The 18,296-nt window shown below is 43.9% G+C and overlaps 1 protein-coding gene across 2 annotated transcripts; it reads right to left on the bottom strand.

The window, feature by feature from the left end:
- Positions 1–1,649: 1,649 nt before the first annotated feature.
- Positions 1,650–6,029, bottom strand: RPL22L1 (ribosomal protein L22 like 1). Of its 2 annotated transcripts, XM_030575707.1 has the most exons (5): positions 5,950–6,016; positions 5,163–5,356; positions 4,411–4,503; positions 3,661–3,782; positions 1,650–2,373 (listed from the first exon to the last, which is right to left on the bottom strand). In XM_030575707.1, the coding sequence occupies exons 2-5, from the start codon at positions 5,226–5,228 to the stop codon at positions 2,229–2,231; spliced, it is 426 nt and encodes a 141-aa protein (XP_030431567.1). In that variant the 5' UTR covers positions 5,229–5,356; positions 5,950–6,016; the 3' UTR covers positions 1,650–2,228. The 2 variants fall into 2 exon arrangements, with proteins under 2 accessions (XP_030431567.1, XP_030431568.1); XM_030575708.1 differs by lacking the exon at positions 5,163–5,356 and having other exon boundaries at positions 2,111–2,373; positions 5,950–6,029.
- Between the last annotated feature and the right edge of the window lie 12,267 nt (positions 6,030–18,296).

Here is an 18,296-nt window from a genome sequence, read left to right as displayed (position 1 = left end):
AACTTACTATTTTCTGCCACTGAAAACAGAGGCATTAAAACATGTAGGAAGGTACTAAAGGAGGAAAACTTCCAGCAAATCTTTCAGTTTCTCTTATGCACATCCCCCCTCGTCCCATGTGGATCACTCTTGCTGGACTCAGATATTGCAGAGGTGGCTGATTCTACCCCCTTCACAGCGGACAGAGGAATCCTTCCATGAAACGATTATGCAGCCTAAATCAGGATCTAAAAGCAGACTTCCAGAGAACTATTAATGACTCTCTTCCTCCACTGGGAGACAGTGTGATTTGGGGAGGGAACTTGCCGCAGGAGCTCACCTAAAACAGGGCATAAATGTTAGAGGGACGTCTTTACACATAGAGAACTTCAGCCAGCAGCATCCCACTTCCAACCACATGCACACTACCAATTTTGGCACAAGTAGAATCTGGTTTTCTTAAAAATTTAGGATTAACTGTTAATAAAACACTGGATTGAGTTACTGGTTACTGGATATTATTAACTCGGGCCAGAGAAATATTTCACACCCCTTCCAAATACTGCTTTTTGTATCATTTGCCAGCCCAAACCTAATGTGCACTGCTGCCTAAGGGGGGGAAGAAGACAACTGCTTTCAGCTATCAAAATGCAACTAATCTATTTTTAAAAAATGTTAGATTCACTAAAAGTGTGAAAATAAGACAAAGAATGGACTATTCTACATAGTAATGGACTGAAATCAAAACTCATTCCAAATGACTGTCCCCTTCACCTATCACACAGCAGTTTTTTGATCACCAGTTATCTTAGAACTATCTTATTAGCTATCTATGAGTCAGTTGGTCCCTCAACTTTAATTAGTAAAAAAATTTTTTTTCAAATAATTTTGAAGGTTTGTGCAACACACAGCATAAACCTCAAAGGGAACTCCACAATGTATAACAACCCCTAATACAATTTGCCATGTTTATAGTCTAGTTCATGGTCAAAACTCTGGCTTTGGCAAAATTCCTTTCAATGAAACTAGAATTTGGTCCTTAGACCACACACTTTTTAGGACAGGCATTAAGTACCTCTCTATCCCGACAACGCTGTCCTCGGGAGCCAAAAAATCTTACCGCATTATAGGTGAAACTGCGTTATATCGAACTTGCTTTGATCCACAGGAATGTGCAGCCCCGCCCCTCCCATAGCACTGCTTTACTGCGTTATGTCCGAATTCGTGTTATATCAGGTAGCGTTGTATGTACATATTGCTATGTAAGATACCCACAGCTAGATCTTGCTTATATGAAGAAAATAATTGCATAGTCCCTAATCCATTTTATTCTGATATTTCAAAGTTTGAATTATTTCATCCTTGGTGTGGGATCCTTTGATTTTAAATACAGAACTGCTAGTCAGCCAACTGAGTAAAAAAAATTAAATTCGAGATTAGAAGAAATTCTAAACTCAAAAAGTACAAAAAGAGGGCAAGATGCAACGTTTTAAATGTGACTATCAATGGGGACTCAGATTTTATTTCACTGGAGAAATAAAACTAAATATTTATTCCTTATTTTAGTTTTTAAAATACTCCAGTAGTGGAGATTAAACTAGAAAACTTGGTGATAACTGAAAATAAATGACATTTCTTATTTGTATTCTAATTTAAGGATATAAGCTACATGTTAGCCCATGGGACTTTACTCATTATTTTCTGTATATAAGCAGATTACATTCTTGAACATCAAAATCTTGCTTTTCTTTTATAATTATATATGTACATTACACCTTCAATCCTTATTTTACCTAATTTGAACAATATAGTGTTAAAACAATATAGTGGTCAAAGGCCTTCTAGAGTCACAAGAAGTCCTATAAGAATGTGCATGCCAAAACCCAAATGTGAGTATGTGTTCTGAATGTATGCAAATTTAATGTAAATGCAAGCGCAAAGTGCCCAATTTTCCTCTCTTTCACTAGTTTTACTACACCACTGGAACTCCACTGACTTCATAAGTTACTCCTGATTTACCCTGCTGAAAGAGAATTGCAAACAAAATACAAGTCTCTACACTGGCCTTTTACTGTGAATGAAAGTGCAAGGAAGGTTAGTAAGCTGACGCTGACCACATTTCAGCAGGAACTTTTTTTGAAACAGTGTACAAAACCTTTATTCACCAATAAGTTAAAGTGCTTTCATAAATAGATGTTTAGTCTTTTGTACGCTGTTTAAGAATATAAAGTTTTCAGTAAAAGCTTCATTTACTCCTCAGACTCTGATCCTTCCTCATCTTGACTGATTTGGAAGTAGCGCAGCTCATATGTCTCCTTATCAGATGCGACCACATGAAGCCAGTCACGAAGATTGTTCTTCTTGAGATATTTCTTTGTGAGGTATTTCAGATACCTTTAAAAAAAGTAAATATCAATTAACATTCTCTCATAAGACTTCTTATTGCTGTCTTCTGTGTGACAGTCAGGATTCAATTTTATGAATGTAACAAATACAAAAATTGCAGTTTTTAGTAGACATTGAATATTTCCAAAGGTCACATGCCTAACACCCCTGTTCAGAAACTAAAATGGACTACATATATATTAACTACTTCATACGTAGAATTTCATTCCTGAAGTATCAAATGTTTGCAGTATGTTATACTTCACTATCACACTGTGCTATGGCAGTGAAGACGGTGATGTCAAAGCACTAGAAACTGACACTGGCACACTTAGTTTAGTATTCTCCCCATCCTAAAAGCTTATCTACACACACACACAAACTGTAATCCTTACTGTTAAGGGGGTACAATCCCCCACAAATTCCCCAGTGTGGATAAAATATAAAGATGCTTATTCTGATACAGCAGGCGTAGGCAACCTATGGCATGCGTGCCAAAGGTGGCACATGAACTGATTTTTCAGTGGCACTCACACTCCCCGGGTCCTGGCCACCGGGCTGGGGGGGCTCTGCATTTTAATTTAATTTTAAATGATGCTTCTTAAACATTTAAAAAACCCTATTTACTTTGCACACAATAGTTTAGTTATATATTATAGACTGATAAAAAGAGACCTTCTAAAAACATTAAAATGTATTACTGGCACGTGAAACCTTAAATTAGAGTGAATAAATGAAGACTTGGCACACCACTTCTGAAAGGCTGCTGACCCCTGTAATACAGCATATTCCCCTAAATTATGGGGAATAAGCTAACCCTGTATACGGCAACTTTATCAAACACCATGACTATGCGTATGCAAGCCTTTTTGTCAGTCGGGGTGTGGTTTAATTATGCCACTTGCTGGGGGTGGTTTAATTATGCCAATGGGAGAGCTCTCTCCAGTCGGCATAGAGTGACTACATGGGAGAACTTACAGGGGCACAGCTGTGCCACTGTAAAGTTTGTAGTGTCAACATAGCCTTAGTTCACACAAGGGGTATACTGATTTAATTATTTCTGTACAAAAACACATCACATGGCTATGCATAAGTTAAATTGATACAAAAACTGTGTGTAGGCCTGGCTTAAGTCACTAATATTTACATGTTAAGAAAATTAGATATTACACTACATCATATTGGATTTAAATTATATCCTGTCCATCTAATCATAATTCAGAATCAATTGAATCATAATATGTATAAAAGGACACGCAATTAAACAACCACCTTATAGATAAAAACTATGCTCACCTTTTAGAGAACTGCTTCTCAGAAACGACTGTGATCTTGTTCTTAAACCGTTCAATGTGAACTATGTTCCCCAGGTTTCCAGTTTTTCCATTGACCTTAACCTTCTCCTTTAGGAACTGTTCCTATTTCAATAAAAGAGGAAAAAAGAACACTAGGGAATGGTGCCCTAGGTATGCACTAGGGAAGGGACCCTAGCCAGATAGCACATGTTAAAAATCCAAATGCACTGTACATGTTATGTACATATCACAGTAAAATCTTGCTGTAAGCAGCTGAAACAACCTCTAACAATCCTGAACAATACTTTTAATGTAATTAATAAAATTTGTTCTCTATAAAAGATGTTTCATACTTCTGTTTGAAAATTCAAGCCTTTTTAACAAACATTTATTTAAAAGATAAAACTATACTGACAATTTACATTTTTAAGCTCATAATTAATATACTTTGTCAACTAGGGGGAGGGACAGCTCGGTGGCTTGAGCATTGGCCTGCTAAACCCAGAGTTGAGAGTTCAATCCTTGAGGGGGCCACTTAGGAATCTGGAGAAAAAATCAGTACTTGGTCCTGTTAGTGAAGGCAGGGGGCTGGATTTGATGACCTTTCAAGGTCCCTTCCAGTTCTAGGAGAGAGGTATATTTCCAATTATTAAAAAAGTTAAATTAAATTAAGCTGTGTGTCTGATCTCCATATATACTTAAACATATTATAAAGTTGTTCATTAAGAATATGAATAATAAAGCTACTTACAAAATTTCCAGAATCAAATATTCCATCTTCTACAGGATGGGTGAGGTCAAGGCTAAACTTCCAAGCTGATTTTTTTGACTTTCTGTCTCTTTGCTTTAAAAATAAGTCATCTAGTTATTACATATCACTCCCCCACTTCCCCACATACACTTTAAAAACCAAAAAAGCAAAACCCTACTACTACCAAGGACATCTGCATGAAAACAGAATCCTGTTTGTTAGTTTATTTATACTATCATTAAATGGACTCATTCACTATCTCTTGCAAGGAATAGGCCACACAATTGCCTGACACCTCCTGGACAAAGAGCTGATTACACTGACTTCTAAAGCCTGGGCTAAACTTATGCATTTTATTGCATTGTTATGTCAGAGAGTGAGTTTCATGTTTTACTAAAACAACGGGAGTTCGGTGGCACCTTAAAGACTAACAGATTTATTTGCCCAAATAAATCTGTTAGTCTCTAAAGTGCCACCGAACTCCTTGTTGTTTTTGTGGATACAGACTAACATAACTATGCTGGTAAAAGCCCTACTGTAGTTGCAGTTTTATCTGTGTAAATGCACTGTAACTAGTATAATTCATGCCAGCCCAAGCACTTTTATACAAATATAAGAGTTTAACTATACTGGTGTAAGTATACTAGTAAAGCCTTCTTGCTGTAGGCCTTAGTTTCTTATTCTATAGATCATATCAGTTATAGGACTTCTCATTACCAGACTGCTTACTATAAAGTACTGAAAACTCTTACCAAATTAGCATTAAAAGTCAACTTGGCCAACTCCCAAAATGGACAGACAGTACAGCAACAAAACATGCTCAGAAGATGGAGACTTTAGGCACAGATGTGCTAACCAAAAAAGGTGACACCATGGAAGATTTTCAGAAGTATTGAGCACCCCCAGCTCCATTCAAATGAATAGGATCAGGGAGCCTTCAGCACCTCTGAAAAAAAGCAGGCCACTTTTATTAAGGTGCTTCAATATGGATTTATGTGCCTAGCTAAATACGTCTGAAAATCTCACCCTGCGCACACAGCAGCCAATGCACAGTTCGAGATTCCACAGGGTCCGAGTCACGCTATTGAAAGACCCAGTTTGAACGGGCCGTGCATGTAAATACTCTGCTAGGCTAATACCCACCTCGGCAAGGCAGCGAGGCGTTAGCTCGACTTTGGGGAAACTGAGGCACGGGGGCAGTTAAGCGTTTAGCCCACGGTTACAGCGCGAGCTCTGCAGTCCTGGGCTCTACCCTCACGGGCTACCTGCTTTATAACCCCCCAGCCACGGCCCTTGCCCCCCCGCCCTCAGTGTTTCGCCTCGGGACAGCGTCAGCCTGAACGCAAGCGGGGAGGACCTGTCAGGCTGCACTGAGGCGGGACCGAGGCCCACTGGAGCCATCAGCCGCCCCGGCCGGCAGGGGCAGGCTGGCCCAGACCCGCCCCTCCCCTGAAGGGAGCAGGCGGGCAGCGGGGGCCGGCGCAGCGGTACCGGGCTTGCCTAACCCTCCCGCGGCTGCCGCCCGACCCGCTCACTCACCGGCGCCATCTCGGCAGCCTTCGGGCCTCTCAAAAGGCGGAAGCCGCCGCCGCGCGGGGCTTTTATCGGTCTCGTGGTGTGATGTCATCACGCAAGAGCGTGCGGCGCAAAGGAGAGAGACGCGGCCGAACGTGGCGTCGCTGTTGCGTCACAGCCTGCGAGGGGGCGGGCGGTCTGCTGCGCTCTGCCGCGGGGCGCTGCCTGGGTTGTGCCATGCTGCGCTGAGAGCGGGGAGGATGGAGAGTTGGGTTCCTGCTTGTTTGTGTCCCATAGAACAGGAGCAGGGGTCAGAGGTTGGGGATTGTTGGGGTTTTATTGCAACTTTAAGAAACACGATTAAAGCAACAACAACAAAGCAAAGCCCAGGACTGCACCAGAAATGCTTACGTGCCAAAACGTTAAAAATTAAGGGGAAAAAAGGCTTTTCAAAAAGGAAAAAATATTTGAACTATTAAGGCAAATCCCTCCAACCTAAAACAAAACGTTGGGGCGGTTTTTCAAAATATTATTTAAGGTCCTGCTCCTGCAATGAGCTTTGCCCAGGTGTAACCCTAAAGCCAGGCAGAGCCCCGTGCAGGACTGGGGTCTACGTTTCTGAAGGGGGAAGGAAGCATCTGCACCCATGCTTGTGCCCTCTGCCCTGCAACTGCAAATTGTATTGACTGAAAATGTTGAAGCAGTCCCACATTGAGCCAGCACTGACATTGATTTTCTTGGCCCAGGCAAACTATGGGCCTTACCCTGCATTAGGCTATGTTAACACAAGCCCTTAGCACTTTTACAGCAATCCCATTGATTTCAGAGGGCTTTGTTGTGTTAGCAGCTCCTAAGCAGCGCTCAGTCTACAAATCATTTTCCTGGACTGTATGCCTTTCGCAGCTAGCGTAACGCTCTCAATAACCTATAATGACAGGTCTAATCCTGAAAACTTCTGCTCCTTGAAGTGGTGAAACTTTTTCTCTCTCATCCTCAACTCCCCAGAACCATCTTTCACACTCACTGTTGTAACATATAGTCACCCTTTCTCTGACAAATCCATGCTAAGTGATGACCTGCTGTCAATACAAAAGGTTTAAGATCAAAGTAATGAGTGAATCAGGACATCAGCACAGTGGGAACATAAGGACAATTGGCAACAGAAAACAGAACAAGAAGGCAGAAGGGGAGACAGACACACACTAGAAATGGGGGACGCTGTGGAATGACAAAATATGGAAATTCAGTCAACTTAGCAATAGGTCGGTGTTCCCCTTACATGGTGGTAGAAGAGATAATGCCTGCATACAGGGACCAGAAAATCTGTATCAGTTTCAAATACATTAGCACTAAGGGACTGTTGCAGCAGGACAAAGGGCCATTGGACCACATTTAGGCTGGGAACAACCCCATATGGTCACAAAGTGGCAACACAAATTCCCCATTTCTCTATATATCATAAGATATATCTATATATCATACTATTCCAGGAACTTGACTCTGTATGTCACTCTGGAGCTTAGAATGAACTGTAGTCAGTGTGAAGCAATGGAACCAGCTACAAGCATGGTTGAGAGCTCTTCTTAGAGTATCACCAGGTTCAATCATTACCAGGTTTTGTGGTTTATCACTGTGCATCCCTTAAGGTCTCAGACATTTTTTACTTTACGCACACATAACTTTATGAACTACTCCTGTGACAGGCTTGTACAGGCTTTCAGCTACTAAAAGTTAATGTCTGCATCAGGGGTCGGCAACCTTTCAGGAGTGGTGTGCCAAGTCTTCATTTATTCACCCTGATTTAAGTTTTTAGAAGGTCTCTTTCTATAAGCCTATAATATATAAGTAAACTATTGTTGTATGCAAAGTAAATAGGGTTTTTTAAATGTTTAAGAAGCTTCATTTAAAATTAAATTAAAATGCAGAGTCCCCAGACCAGTGGCCAGGATCTGGGCTTTGTGAGTGCCACTGAAAATCAGCTCGCATGCCGCCCTTGGCATGCGTGCCATAGGTTGCCTACCCCTTCTCTACATGTTGCTTTAAATTATTCCTCATTTTTACACACTATAATGATAGGAGCCCACCCCTGATCCCCAACAGTTCTTTCCTGGCCCCATAAAAATCAGGGTTGTAGCTTGACTGCTGCTGTATCTTTATCTTCCTTCCCACCAAGTCCAAGTTTCCCCTCCATTCACCTCTGAATGGCCACTAAGGGCTTGGCTACACTGGAGAGTTGCAGCACTAGTGGTGGGTTTACAGCACTGCAACTTAGTAACTGTCCACACCTGCAAGGCACATCCAGCGCTGCAACTCCCTGGCTGCAGCGCTGGATGTACACCTGGTCTGCTTGGGGTATAACGATTGTAGCGCTGGTGATGCAGTGCTGCTTGTCAAGTGTGGCCACCAAAAGCGCTGTTATTGGCCTCCAGGGTATTAGGAGGTATCCCAGGGTATGGCTACATTTGAAATTTCAAAGCGCTGCCGCGGCAGCTCTTTGAAATGTGAGTGTGGTCGAAGCACCAGCGCTGGGAGAGAGCTCTCCCAACGCTGCACATAAACCACATCCTCTACGGGTGTAGCTTGCAGTGCTGGAAGCCACGCTCCCAGCGCTGCGGCACTGATTATACTGAGGCTTTACAGCGCTGTATCTTGCAGCGCTCAGGGGTGTGTTTTTTCACACTCCTGAGTGCAAAAGTTGCAGCGCTGTAAAGTGCCAATGTAGCCAAAGCTCCAGAATACTTGTTCAGCCACTCTGCTCATCAGTTCGCACTCTACTGCCCTGGCCTCAGGTGACCCGCCCTTTAAATGCCCCAGGAATTTTAAAAATCCCCTTCCTGTTTGCTCAGCCAGGTGTGGAGTGCAATCAGTGAATCTTTCCAGGTGACCATGCCTCCACGCGCCAAACGAGCCCCAACATGGAGCAATAGCGAGTTGCTGGACCTCATCAGTGTTTGGGGGGAGGAAGCTGTGCAGTCACAGCTGCACTCCAGTTGTAGGAATTATGATACCTATGGGCAGATATCAAAGGCCATGATGGAAAGGGGCCATGACCGGGACGCGGTGCAGTGCAGGGTTAAAGTAAAGGAGCTGCAGAGTGCCTATTGCAAAGCCTGTGAGTGAAACCGCCGCTCAGGTGCTGCCCCCACGACCTGCCATTTTTACAAGGAGCTGGATGCGATACTTGGGGGTGACCCCACTGCCAATCCGAGGACCACGATGGACAGTTCAGAGCAGGGAGAGGAGGGGGGAGAGGAAACCGAGAGTGAGGGTACTAGGGTGGGGGGGAGACACCCCAGAGTCCCAGGAGGCATGCAGCCAGGAGGAAGCTAGCCAGTCGCAGCAGCTGGAACTTGTTGGTGAAGAAGAAGCAGAGGAGCAGGTTCCCAGTAAGCAGCTTTTATTTTCAGGATGGAAATGTTTCGGGAGAGGAGGGAGGGTTATGGCTGCATGCATGCCGGGATGTGGAATAGCCCATTGATGTGGTCTATCATGTCGCGGTAATCGGCCTCGGTAATCTTTTCAAAAGTTTCAGCCAGAGCGTGGGCAATGCGCTTGCGCAAGTTTATGGGGAGAGCCACTGTGGTCCTTGTCCCAGTCAGGCTAACGCGGCTGCGCTACTGTGCCACGAGGGGTGGGGGAACCATTGCTGCACATAGGCAAGCTGCACAGTGGCCAGGGCGGAATCCGCATTGCTGTAGAAGACCCTCCCTTGATTCCCAGGTAACCTGCAGCAGTGAAATATCTTCCAGGATTAACTCCTGTGGAAAATGTAGGGATAGTGTTCAGTGTAGGTCCCCCCGCAGCTCTCTGCTTTCCCCAATGCACAGAAACCCCAGTGCAGCCCTGAACAAATCAGTTCCCCTTCCCAAGTGAGCCACGGCAGCGAGATGGCTTCCAGGATTAATTAACTCTTGCACTCATTTCCCCTTACTCACCATGTCTTCGCTGCTGTGGCCTCTCTGTGCTGTGCTTGGTATGTGGAAAGTATGCTACAGTGAGACTGAAAACTCCTTCACTGTGATTATACACAATGCTGCCTCTCTATTAAATGTTTCAATTTTTGTCTTTTTTCTCATGACAGTGTCCTTGACTACTACTACTAATCGACTGGCCCTATCACAGACTGCTGAAAAGCTACAAAAGCTGAGGAGAAAGCCACGAAAAAGCAAAGAAGATATGGTGAAAACAGTTATGAATCAGTCTGCCCGAGAGAGTAAGAAGCTGCAGGACTGGAGAGAAAAAGTGCAGCAGTGGAGGGAAAGAGAAAGCAGGAGAAAGGAATTGGCTAAGAAGAAAAGCATGAAGCAGCTGATAAGCCTCTTGGTGCACCAAACGGACTGTATCCAGTCACTCGTAGCCATGCAGGCAGAGCACTACCGTGCTGCCCCCCGCTGACCCGTCCCAAAGCTCTCTCCCTTGTGCCCCAATGTCAGCTCAAAACCCCCTCTCCAGCATCCAGGTTCTTACCACCACCAGCTGCCCCCAACACCTGTACGTTCACCTACCAGCCCTGAGAAGTACGACCCTTACCCTCTGCACTCAACCCCATCACCATGCAGCATTTTCATCCTGAAGTGCAGCAGTCATTGCACAGCACTCCAGGCAGGACATATTCAAACCTCTGACTGTACAGTTCACCACCCTACCCCCCTGCCCTTTTACTTACTTTCTTTCCAATAAATGATTTCTTGGCTTTTAAAACAGTTTTTATTATTGCAGAAAGTGAAAGATACCGTACCCCAAGGAAAAAACAGCCACTGCAAATCATTGTAACCACTGCACTTCACTCCCGTGCAAGGCACTAAACATTACTGTTGGCTTTCTGCCTCAAATTCCTCCCTCAAAACATCCCTAAATCCTTGTAGCCGCGTGCTGGGCCTCCCTAGTAGCCCTGCTCTCTGACTGTGCAAATTCAGCCTCCAGGCGTTGAACCTCGGAGGTCCATTCCTGACTGAATGTTTCACCCTTCCCTTCACAAATATTATGGAGGGTACAGCACGCGGATATAACCGCAGGGATGCTGCTTTCCCCCAAGTCTAGCTTCCCACAAAGAGATCTTCAGCGTCCCTTTAAATGGCTGAAAGCACACTCCACAGTCATTCGGCACCAGCTCAGCCTGTAGTTGAACCGGTCCTTGTTCCTGTCAAGCTTCCCTGTATACGGTTTCATGAGCCAAAGGCATTAACAGGTAAGCGGAGTCTCTAAGGATCACAATGGGCATTTCGACATCCCCTACTGTGATCTTCTGGTCTGGGAAAAAAGTCCCGGCCTGCAGCTTCCTGAACAGGCCACTGTTCTGAAAGATGCGTGCATCACGCACCTTTCCAGGCCAGTCTGTGTTAATGTCAATGAAACACCCACGGTGATCCACAAGCGCCTAGAGAACCATAGAGAAATACCCCTTCCGATTAATGTACTCTGATGCTAGGTGGGGTGGTGCTAGAATAGGAATATGCGTCCCATTTATCACCCCTCCACAGTTAGGGAAACCCATTTGTGCAAAGCCATCCAGAATGTCCTGCACGTTCCCCAGAGTCACGGTTCTTCTTAGCAGGATGTGACTAATGGCCCTGAAAACTTGTATCAACACGATTCCAGTGGTCGACTTTCCCACTCCAAACTGATTCCCGACCAATTGATAGCTGTCTGGAGTTGCCAGCTTCCAGATTGCAATCGCCACCCGCTTATCCACTGGCAGGGCAGCTCTCAATCTCGTGTCCTTGCACCATAGGGTGGGGGCGAGCTCCTCACACAGTCCCATGAAAGTGGCTTTTCTCATCCGAAAGTTCTGCAGCCACTGCTCATCATCCCAGACTTCAATGACGAAGTGCTTGTTTCCCGAGCCCAAAAGTGGCGTTCCACGGTGCTGAGCATTTCCGTTACTGCCACAAGCAATTTAGTGTCACACGCGTCAGGTGACTCGATATTGTCAGACTCCTCACTGTCACTTTGGAGCTGAAGGAATAGCTCGACTGCCAAACGTGATGTGCTGGCGACACTCATCAGCAAAGTCCTCAGCAGCTTGGGCTCCGTTTCCCACAGAAATAGCGCTGCACAGACACTCACCATAGCGCCAAACTGCTGGGATGTGAAGCAATGCACCACGGGGCGTTGGGACAGGAAGCGGAATGACCTGCACCCTTCCGTCCCCTTCCCACAACCCATGGCGCCAAAATGGGACAAGGTGCTCTATGGGATAGCTGCCCACAATGCACCACTCCCAACAGTGCTGCAAATGCTGCAAATGTGGCCACACTGCAGCGCTGTCCCTACACAGCTGTACGAAGACAGCTGTAACTCCCAGCGCTGCACACCTCCAAGTGTAGCCAAGCCCTAAGTTTAGTTTCTTCCTGCATCTCCCAATGTACTAGAAAATTGTCCTTTTATTATCCTTCCAACTTCCTCCTTCATAATTATGATCTGGAAAAACCTGTTGGCAATATTTGGGACAGCATATATCAAGTGGCTATTGTGATGGGTTATCCCTCCACTCCGGGGTGCCACCTGATATACTAGGGTACCACTGAGCCCACCTGTTTCATCAGCCTGGGCTCTCATACCTTATCCTGCTGAGCCAGGCCCTCAAGCCTCCTCCAGCACACACAGGTAGGGACACACCCAGTACTCAAGTGCACACCCGTCTCTAGAGTGCAAACCCAAAATATCATCTTGCGCTGCATAGAAAACCGTACAGCATAAGTGAGTGAAATTCACTCCCTCCCTCAATGTGGAGAAAGATATGCTCACCTTTTTCCCTCCCCTCCCCAGTTATGAATTCCACAAACTGGTTTTAGAGAAAACAAAAAATTAGCTACAAAAGATAGATTTTAAGTGATTATAAGGGATAGCACAGATAAAAGCAGATTACCCAGCAAAATAAACAAAAACATAATTAAGCTTAAGATACTAAAAAACTGGTTACAAGTAGTAGTTTCTCACCCTAAATGTTGTTTTAGGCAGATTGCAGAGGTTCTTGTAGGCAAGATGCTCTTGCTTGCAGCTTAAAACTCCAGGTATTTCTTTCACAGGCCAGACACCTTCCCAACCTGGGCTCAGTCCTCCCCCCCCTTTGCTTCTTAGATATTTTCAGCAGTCATCTTGGGCGGCGATTCAGTGAAGAACTAACCCTGATTAAGTCACTACCCTGCCTTAAATAGGTTTTACATATGGCGGGAACCCTTTGTTTCCCAGTGTGGTTCCCTGGTTTCCCCCGTCCCTCCGGAAAAATACTGGTGTTCTATCATGGAGTCCAGTGCCAGGTGACAGGATCACATGACCCTGCAGTGTCAAAGCAGCCATGAGTCAAAAGTTTATTTGCAGTGTCCACAGGAAGGCTTTCCAGGAAAGTGATAAACATCTTCTAAGATATATTGTTCTCTCTAATGGCTCATCCAGACTGATTGCATTCTATCTGGTGGGCATTCCCCAGGCGTAAACCCACTTGTAATTGATACATAGTCAATGTTCCTGACTACAGATACAGAAATGATACATGCATACAAATAGAATAATCATATTCAGTAAATCATAACCTTTCTAGTGATCTCACATACCTTATCTTGCACAAAACATATCATAGTTATGCTGTAATCATATTATAACTATTTCTATTAAGAATATGGGGTGGTGTCACAGCTGTACAGCCAGATTTGTAAAAAGAAACAGCCTATTGTCACTGCTATGCCTATGCCCACATGTACATCAGCTGAGGCATCCTCATCAAATGCTGGGGGCCTGATTCTCAGTGCACCTAATGAGCAAGACAGCTGAAGCTAGCTCACTTATGCACCTACACAATTTTTAGAATAATAGACTCAGAACTCTTAAAAAAAAAAACAACGAAACAGGATTTGTGTAAATACTGCCACAGTTCAGGGCAACTGCATCTGTATGTCCCCTCTGTGGTCCCTTGAGGCTGTAGGCTCCCAGCTTCTCAACCATCATGTGACTTGGGTAGAGATATGAGCCTCTGGCCCTCCTGTCTAGGATTTTTCCCAATGGTGTTATTTTTCTAGAGGTGTTACAACCGGAATGAATTTGCCTACTCATCCACCATTACTCTAAGTTCCTAGAGGAGCAGTGGTCACCTTCCCCCATGGAATTACATACGATCCCTGACCTGCAATGATACATTAACTTAATACAGTCTGAGCTCCCAAAGACAGTGCAGGAAACTGCCTGTCATGGTATCTTTCCCCAATCTGAACCTTAGAGTCCAAAAGTTGGGGTACCAGCATGAATTCCTCTAAGCTTAATTACCAGCTTAGATCTGATAAGCTGCCACCAATCAGGAATTCCAGGCCTGATACACTCTGGTCCCCCCAAAACCTTCCCTGAGGACCCCCAAGACCCAGACCCCCTGGATCTTAATACAAGGAAAGTAAACCCCTTTCCTCACCGTTGCCTTTCCCAGCCTTCCCCTCCCTGGGTTACCTGGAAGATCACTGTGATTCAAACTCCTTGAATCACAACACAGAGAAATTAGGTCTCCTGGAGAGAGAGAGAGAGATTCACGCTCCATGAATCTAAAACAAAGGGATTTCACCCTTCCCCTCCCTTCTCCTTCCTTGTTAAGTCCAGACTCAATTCCCTTGAGCCTCAACAAGGGGGAAAAATCAGACAGGTCTTAAAAGCAAAACTTTTAATGAAAGAAAAAAAGAATAAAGAAAATCACTGTAAATTCAAGATGGAATATTACAGGGTCTGTCAGCTTCTAGAAACTGGAGAAAAAGCCTCCTCCAGCAGAAATACAATTTAAAATACTTTCAGCCAGATACACATTTGCAAATAAACAAAAACCAATTAAAAAGAATATAACCGCCTGATCCTTACTAGATACTCACTATTCTGAATATATAAGAGACTGTAGCAGGGAGATTGGCAAGAAACCTGGTTGCACATCTAGCCCCTTCCAGAACCCAGAGAGAACAAAGCCAAACCCAAAAAACACAAACAAAGGCTTCCCTCCACCGAGATTTGAAAGTATCTTGTCTCCTGATTGGTCCCCTGGTCAGGTGTTTGGTTCCCTGTTTGTTAACCCTTTACAGATAAAAGAGACATTAACCCTTAACTATCTGTTTATGACACTGCCGTATCTGTCATACCTACACAACAGGCAGCAAGTACTTCACAACTTGAAAGTTCATTTTGAGTCCTCATCGATGACCACAAAATTTCACATAGGGTGGTGAGAGATTCTATACAATTTCATGTTTAAAAGCCAAGTGACTATATAATAGCCATATGATCAAGTTATATCAAATACAGTCATTACAGTCTCTGTGGTGTAACTAACAATTAAAATGTGTACAAGAGTTAGTGCCACATATAATTTTTTTCTATTTAGAAACATAAAACATACCCACACATAGGCTCCAAGCACATTATTAATTTAAAAAAGGAAATTTGTCTTACCTGTGAATTTTCATTCAAGCACAAGACATCTTCCCCATGGTTAGGGCACTCATCCGGGCAGTGGTAGACCTGCAGTCAGTTCCCTGCGACTCAGGCAGAATGGGAATTTGCACTCACAGCTCCCACATCCTGCATGAGTGTTCTAACCACAGGGCTACTGGGTATAGGTTGCACCTCGTTTTTTCTTGAGAAAAGACTGACCTGCCTTAGGCACCTAACTTCCAAGAGAGGGTTCATGGCAGTGAATCTGAAGGGTAGAAAGGCACCTCCCTTTAGCCCATAGTTGGTGCTTAAGTCATTTGAGGGATGAGGCTTACACTCTACCTTTCTCCTCAGCATTTTCTACTGACTAACTTGGGCAACGCCCCATGTAACATGCTCCCTGTTTTAAGCACCTCACTCTCCTCAGGCATTGTATAGGGAGCCCTGATGCATAACTTGGGGATGTAAATTACATTTGGTGGCAGGGGGCTGAAAAGTTAAGTGCTGCAGTGCTCAGCCTAAATCCCCCTTATGAATTCCACACTTAAGTGCCTAAATTACATGGGCTTTCAATAGGACAATATGCTTGAAAATTTTAGCCCAAGTTGTGTTGAGTTAATCCATTGAGATTTATACAATAAGTTTAATGCACAATTTCTAAGCCTCTGGTGAGCTATGACAGCCAGTTGTATCTTCAAAACAATAAGAAACATAAGCAGGCCTATCAAGAGAAATTTGGGGCCCTAGTACATCATGTTCAGTGCAGCCCCCCCCTCCTCACATTTCACTTTATTTACATTGACATTGAGGCTCTCCCTGTGCTCGGGGGCCCAGTACAATTGCCTCTCCCTCTCATCAGCTCTCAGTACAGGACTCACTTAAGAGAGGAAGCTGCATAGTCCCAGTTCACACATAAAAGCATTATGAACATGTCAGAAATTAGCAGAGTGTTATCAACTTTCCTTGCCAGCAAAGTGAGTCTAGGAGCATCTTTACAATCTTGCTGTCTGTGCTGGAACAGCTCAGAGGACTTGGAAAAGAATGTTCTACATTTCTAGAAACAGGTAATGAGGGGAGTGGTGATGGTGGTGGTCAATGAGCATGTAGATAAGGGTGATCCACTGGACGGTGTACCTCTTAAGCAAAGTAAACTGTCCTAGGATAAAAAGAAGGTCCTCTCATGGATCAGACCTAGATTTAAAAAGATAGGAAACAAAGGGTAGGAACAAACAGCCAGTTTTCAGACTACAGATAAATAATGTGTCCCCCATGGGTCTACTGGGAGCAGTAGTAAGGTTGTCAGTTTTGGTTAGCTATATTCCTGGAGATTTCATCACATGACAATCTTTAATTAAAGTTTAATTTTAAGGCTGGAGACTCCAGGCCAATCCTGGAGGAGTGGCAGCCCTAACCAGTACTATTCAATATATTCATAAATGATCTGGAAAAAGGGGTAAACAGTGAGGTGGCAAAATTTGCAGATGATACAGAACTACCAAAGATAGTTAAATCCAACGCACACTTTGAAGAGTTACAAAGGGATCTCACAAAACTGGGTGACTGGGCAATAAAATGATAGATGAAATTGAATTTTGATAAATGTAAAGTAATGCACGTTGGAAAACCTAATCCAACTGTCCATATCAAAGGATAGAGTCTAAATTAGCTCTTACTACTCAAGGAAGATCTAGGCCAGTGTGGATAGCTCTCTCTCCAAAAATATCCCCTCAATGTGCAGCAGCAGTCAAAAAAGCTAACAGAAGATTGGGAATCACTAAGAAAGAGACAGATAATAAGACGATATATTACCTCTATATACATCCATGTTACACCCACATCTTGAATACTCCATGCAGAGTATTCACCCCCTCTCAAGAAAAAGATATATTGGAACTGGAAATGGAAAAGGACAAAAATTATGAGGGGTATGGAATAGCTTCCATGTGAGGAGAGATTAATACTTACGCCTGGGCTACACTAGAAGTGGGATTCGAACTAAGATACTTCAGCTACGTGAAGTCGAAGTTGCATATCTTAGTTCGACTCACCTGGCTGTCCTCACAGTGGCGAGTTGGCTGCCACAGCTCCCCCATCGACTCCACTTACTCCTCCTGCTGAGGTGGAGTATGGGCACTGATTAGCCAATCGATTTATCGCATCCAGACAAGACATGATAAATCGATCCCCAATACACTGAACACTACCTGCCAATCTGGCAGCTAGTATAGATGTACCCTGGGACTTTTCAGGTTGGAAGAGACAAGTAAGGGGGTGTAGGATAGAGATCTATGAAATCATGCCTTGTGTGGAGAAAATAATGTGTTATTAATCCTTTATTAATAGGCAGCAAGTTTAAAAAACAACAAAAAAAAAAGTATTTCCTCATACTATGCACAGTCAACCTTTGGAACTCTTTGCTAGAGGATGTTGTGAAGGCCAAGACTATAACAAGACTCAAAAAAAGACAACTAGATACGTTCATGGAGGATAGGTCCCTCAATTGCTATTAGCCAGGCTGGTGGTCTTAGCCTCTGTTTGCCAGAAGCTGGGAATGGATGGATGGATGGATCACTTGATGACTACCTGTTCATTTGCTCTGAAGAACCTGGCATTGGCCACTGATCTAACCAAGTACAACCATTCTTATGATGCCTCTGTGCAGCATGTCACCCTATTTGTCCGTTACGTTAGAAGCAATGGATTAGTAAAACCTTGCCTCTCTCCTAATTGGAGGAAACAGAAATCTATAAGGAGCATGATTGCAGCATCCAGCAAGCCATTACCGTTCTTTCTAAACTATCATTCAGTTTATGAGGAAAGTATTTTTCCAACATCAGCAAAGCTTTACACTTACTCACATACTAATAGTAATTCCTGATGAAATCAGGTTCTTATATCATGCCCATCACCATGGTATTTCTTTATTCTTGGAGAAATTTACAATATACACAACATGTCAAGAAATAGTCACTATA

The sequence above is a fragment of the Gopherus evgoodei genome, chromosome 9, assembly GCF_007399415.2.
Source record: "Gopherus evgoodei ecotype Sinaloan lineage chromosome 9, rGopEvg1_v1.p, whole genome shotgun sequence".
Classification (NCBI taxonomy): domain Eukaryota; kingdom Metazoa; phylum Chordata; order Testudines; family Testudinidae; genus Gopherus; species Gopherus evgoodei.
The sequence above is the reverse complement of the archived record's forward strand: the minus strand, read 5'-3'. Positions and strand labels throughout refer to the sequence as shown.

Coding starts and splice junctions, on each gene's coding strand:
- RPL22L1 (XM_030575707.1), bottom strand. CDS start 5,228: ATGTTTTGTTGCTGTACTGTCTGTCCATTTTGGGAGTTGGCCAAGTTG. Junction 3,783..4,410: donor TATTTGATTCTGGAAATTTT/GTAAGTAGCTTT, acceptor TTATTGAAATAG/GAACAGTTCCTAAAGGAGAA. Junction 2,374..3,660: donor GAGAAGCAGTTCTCTAAAAG/GTGAGCATAGTT, acceptor CTTTTTTTAAAG/GTATCTGAAATACCTCACAA.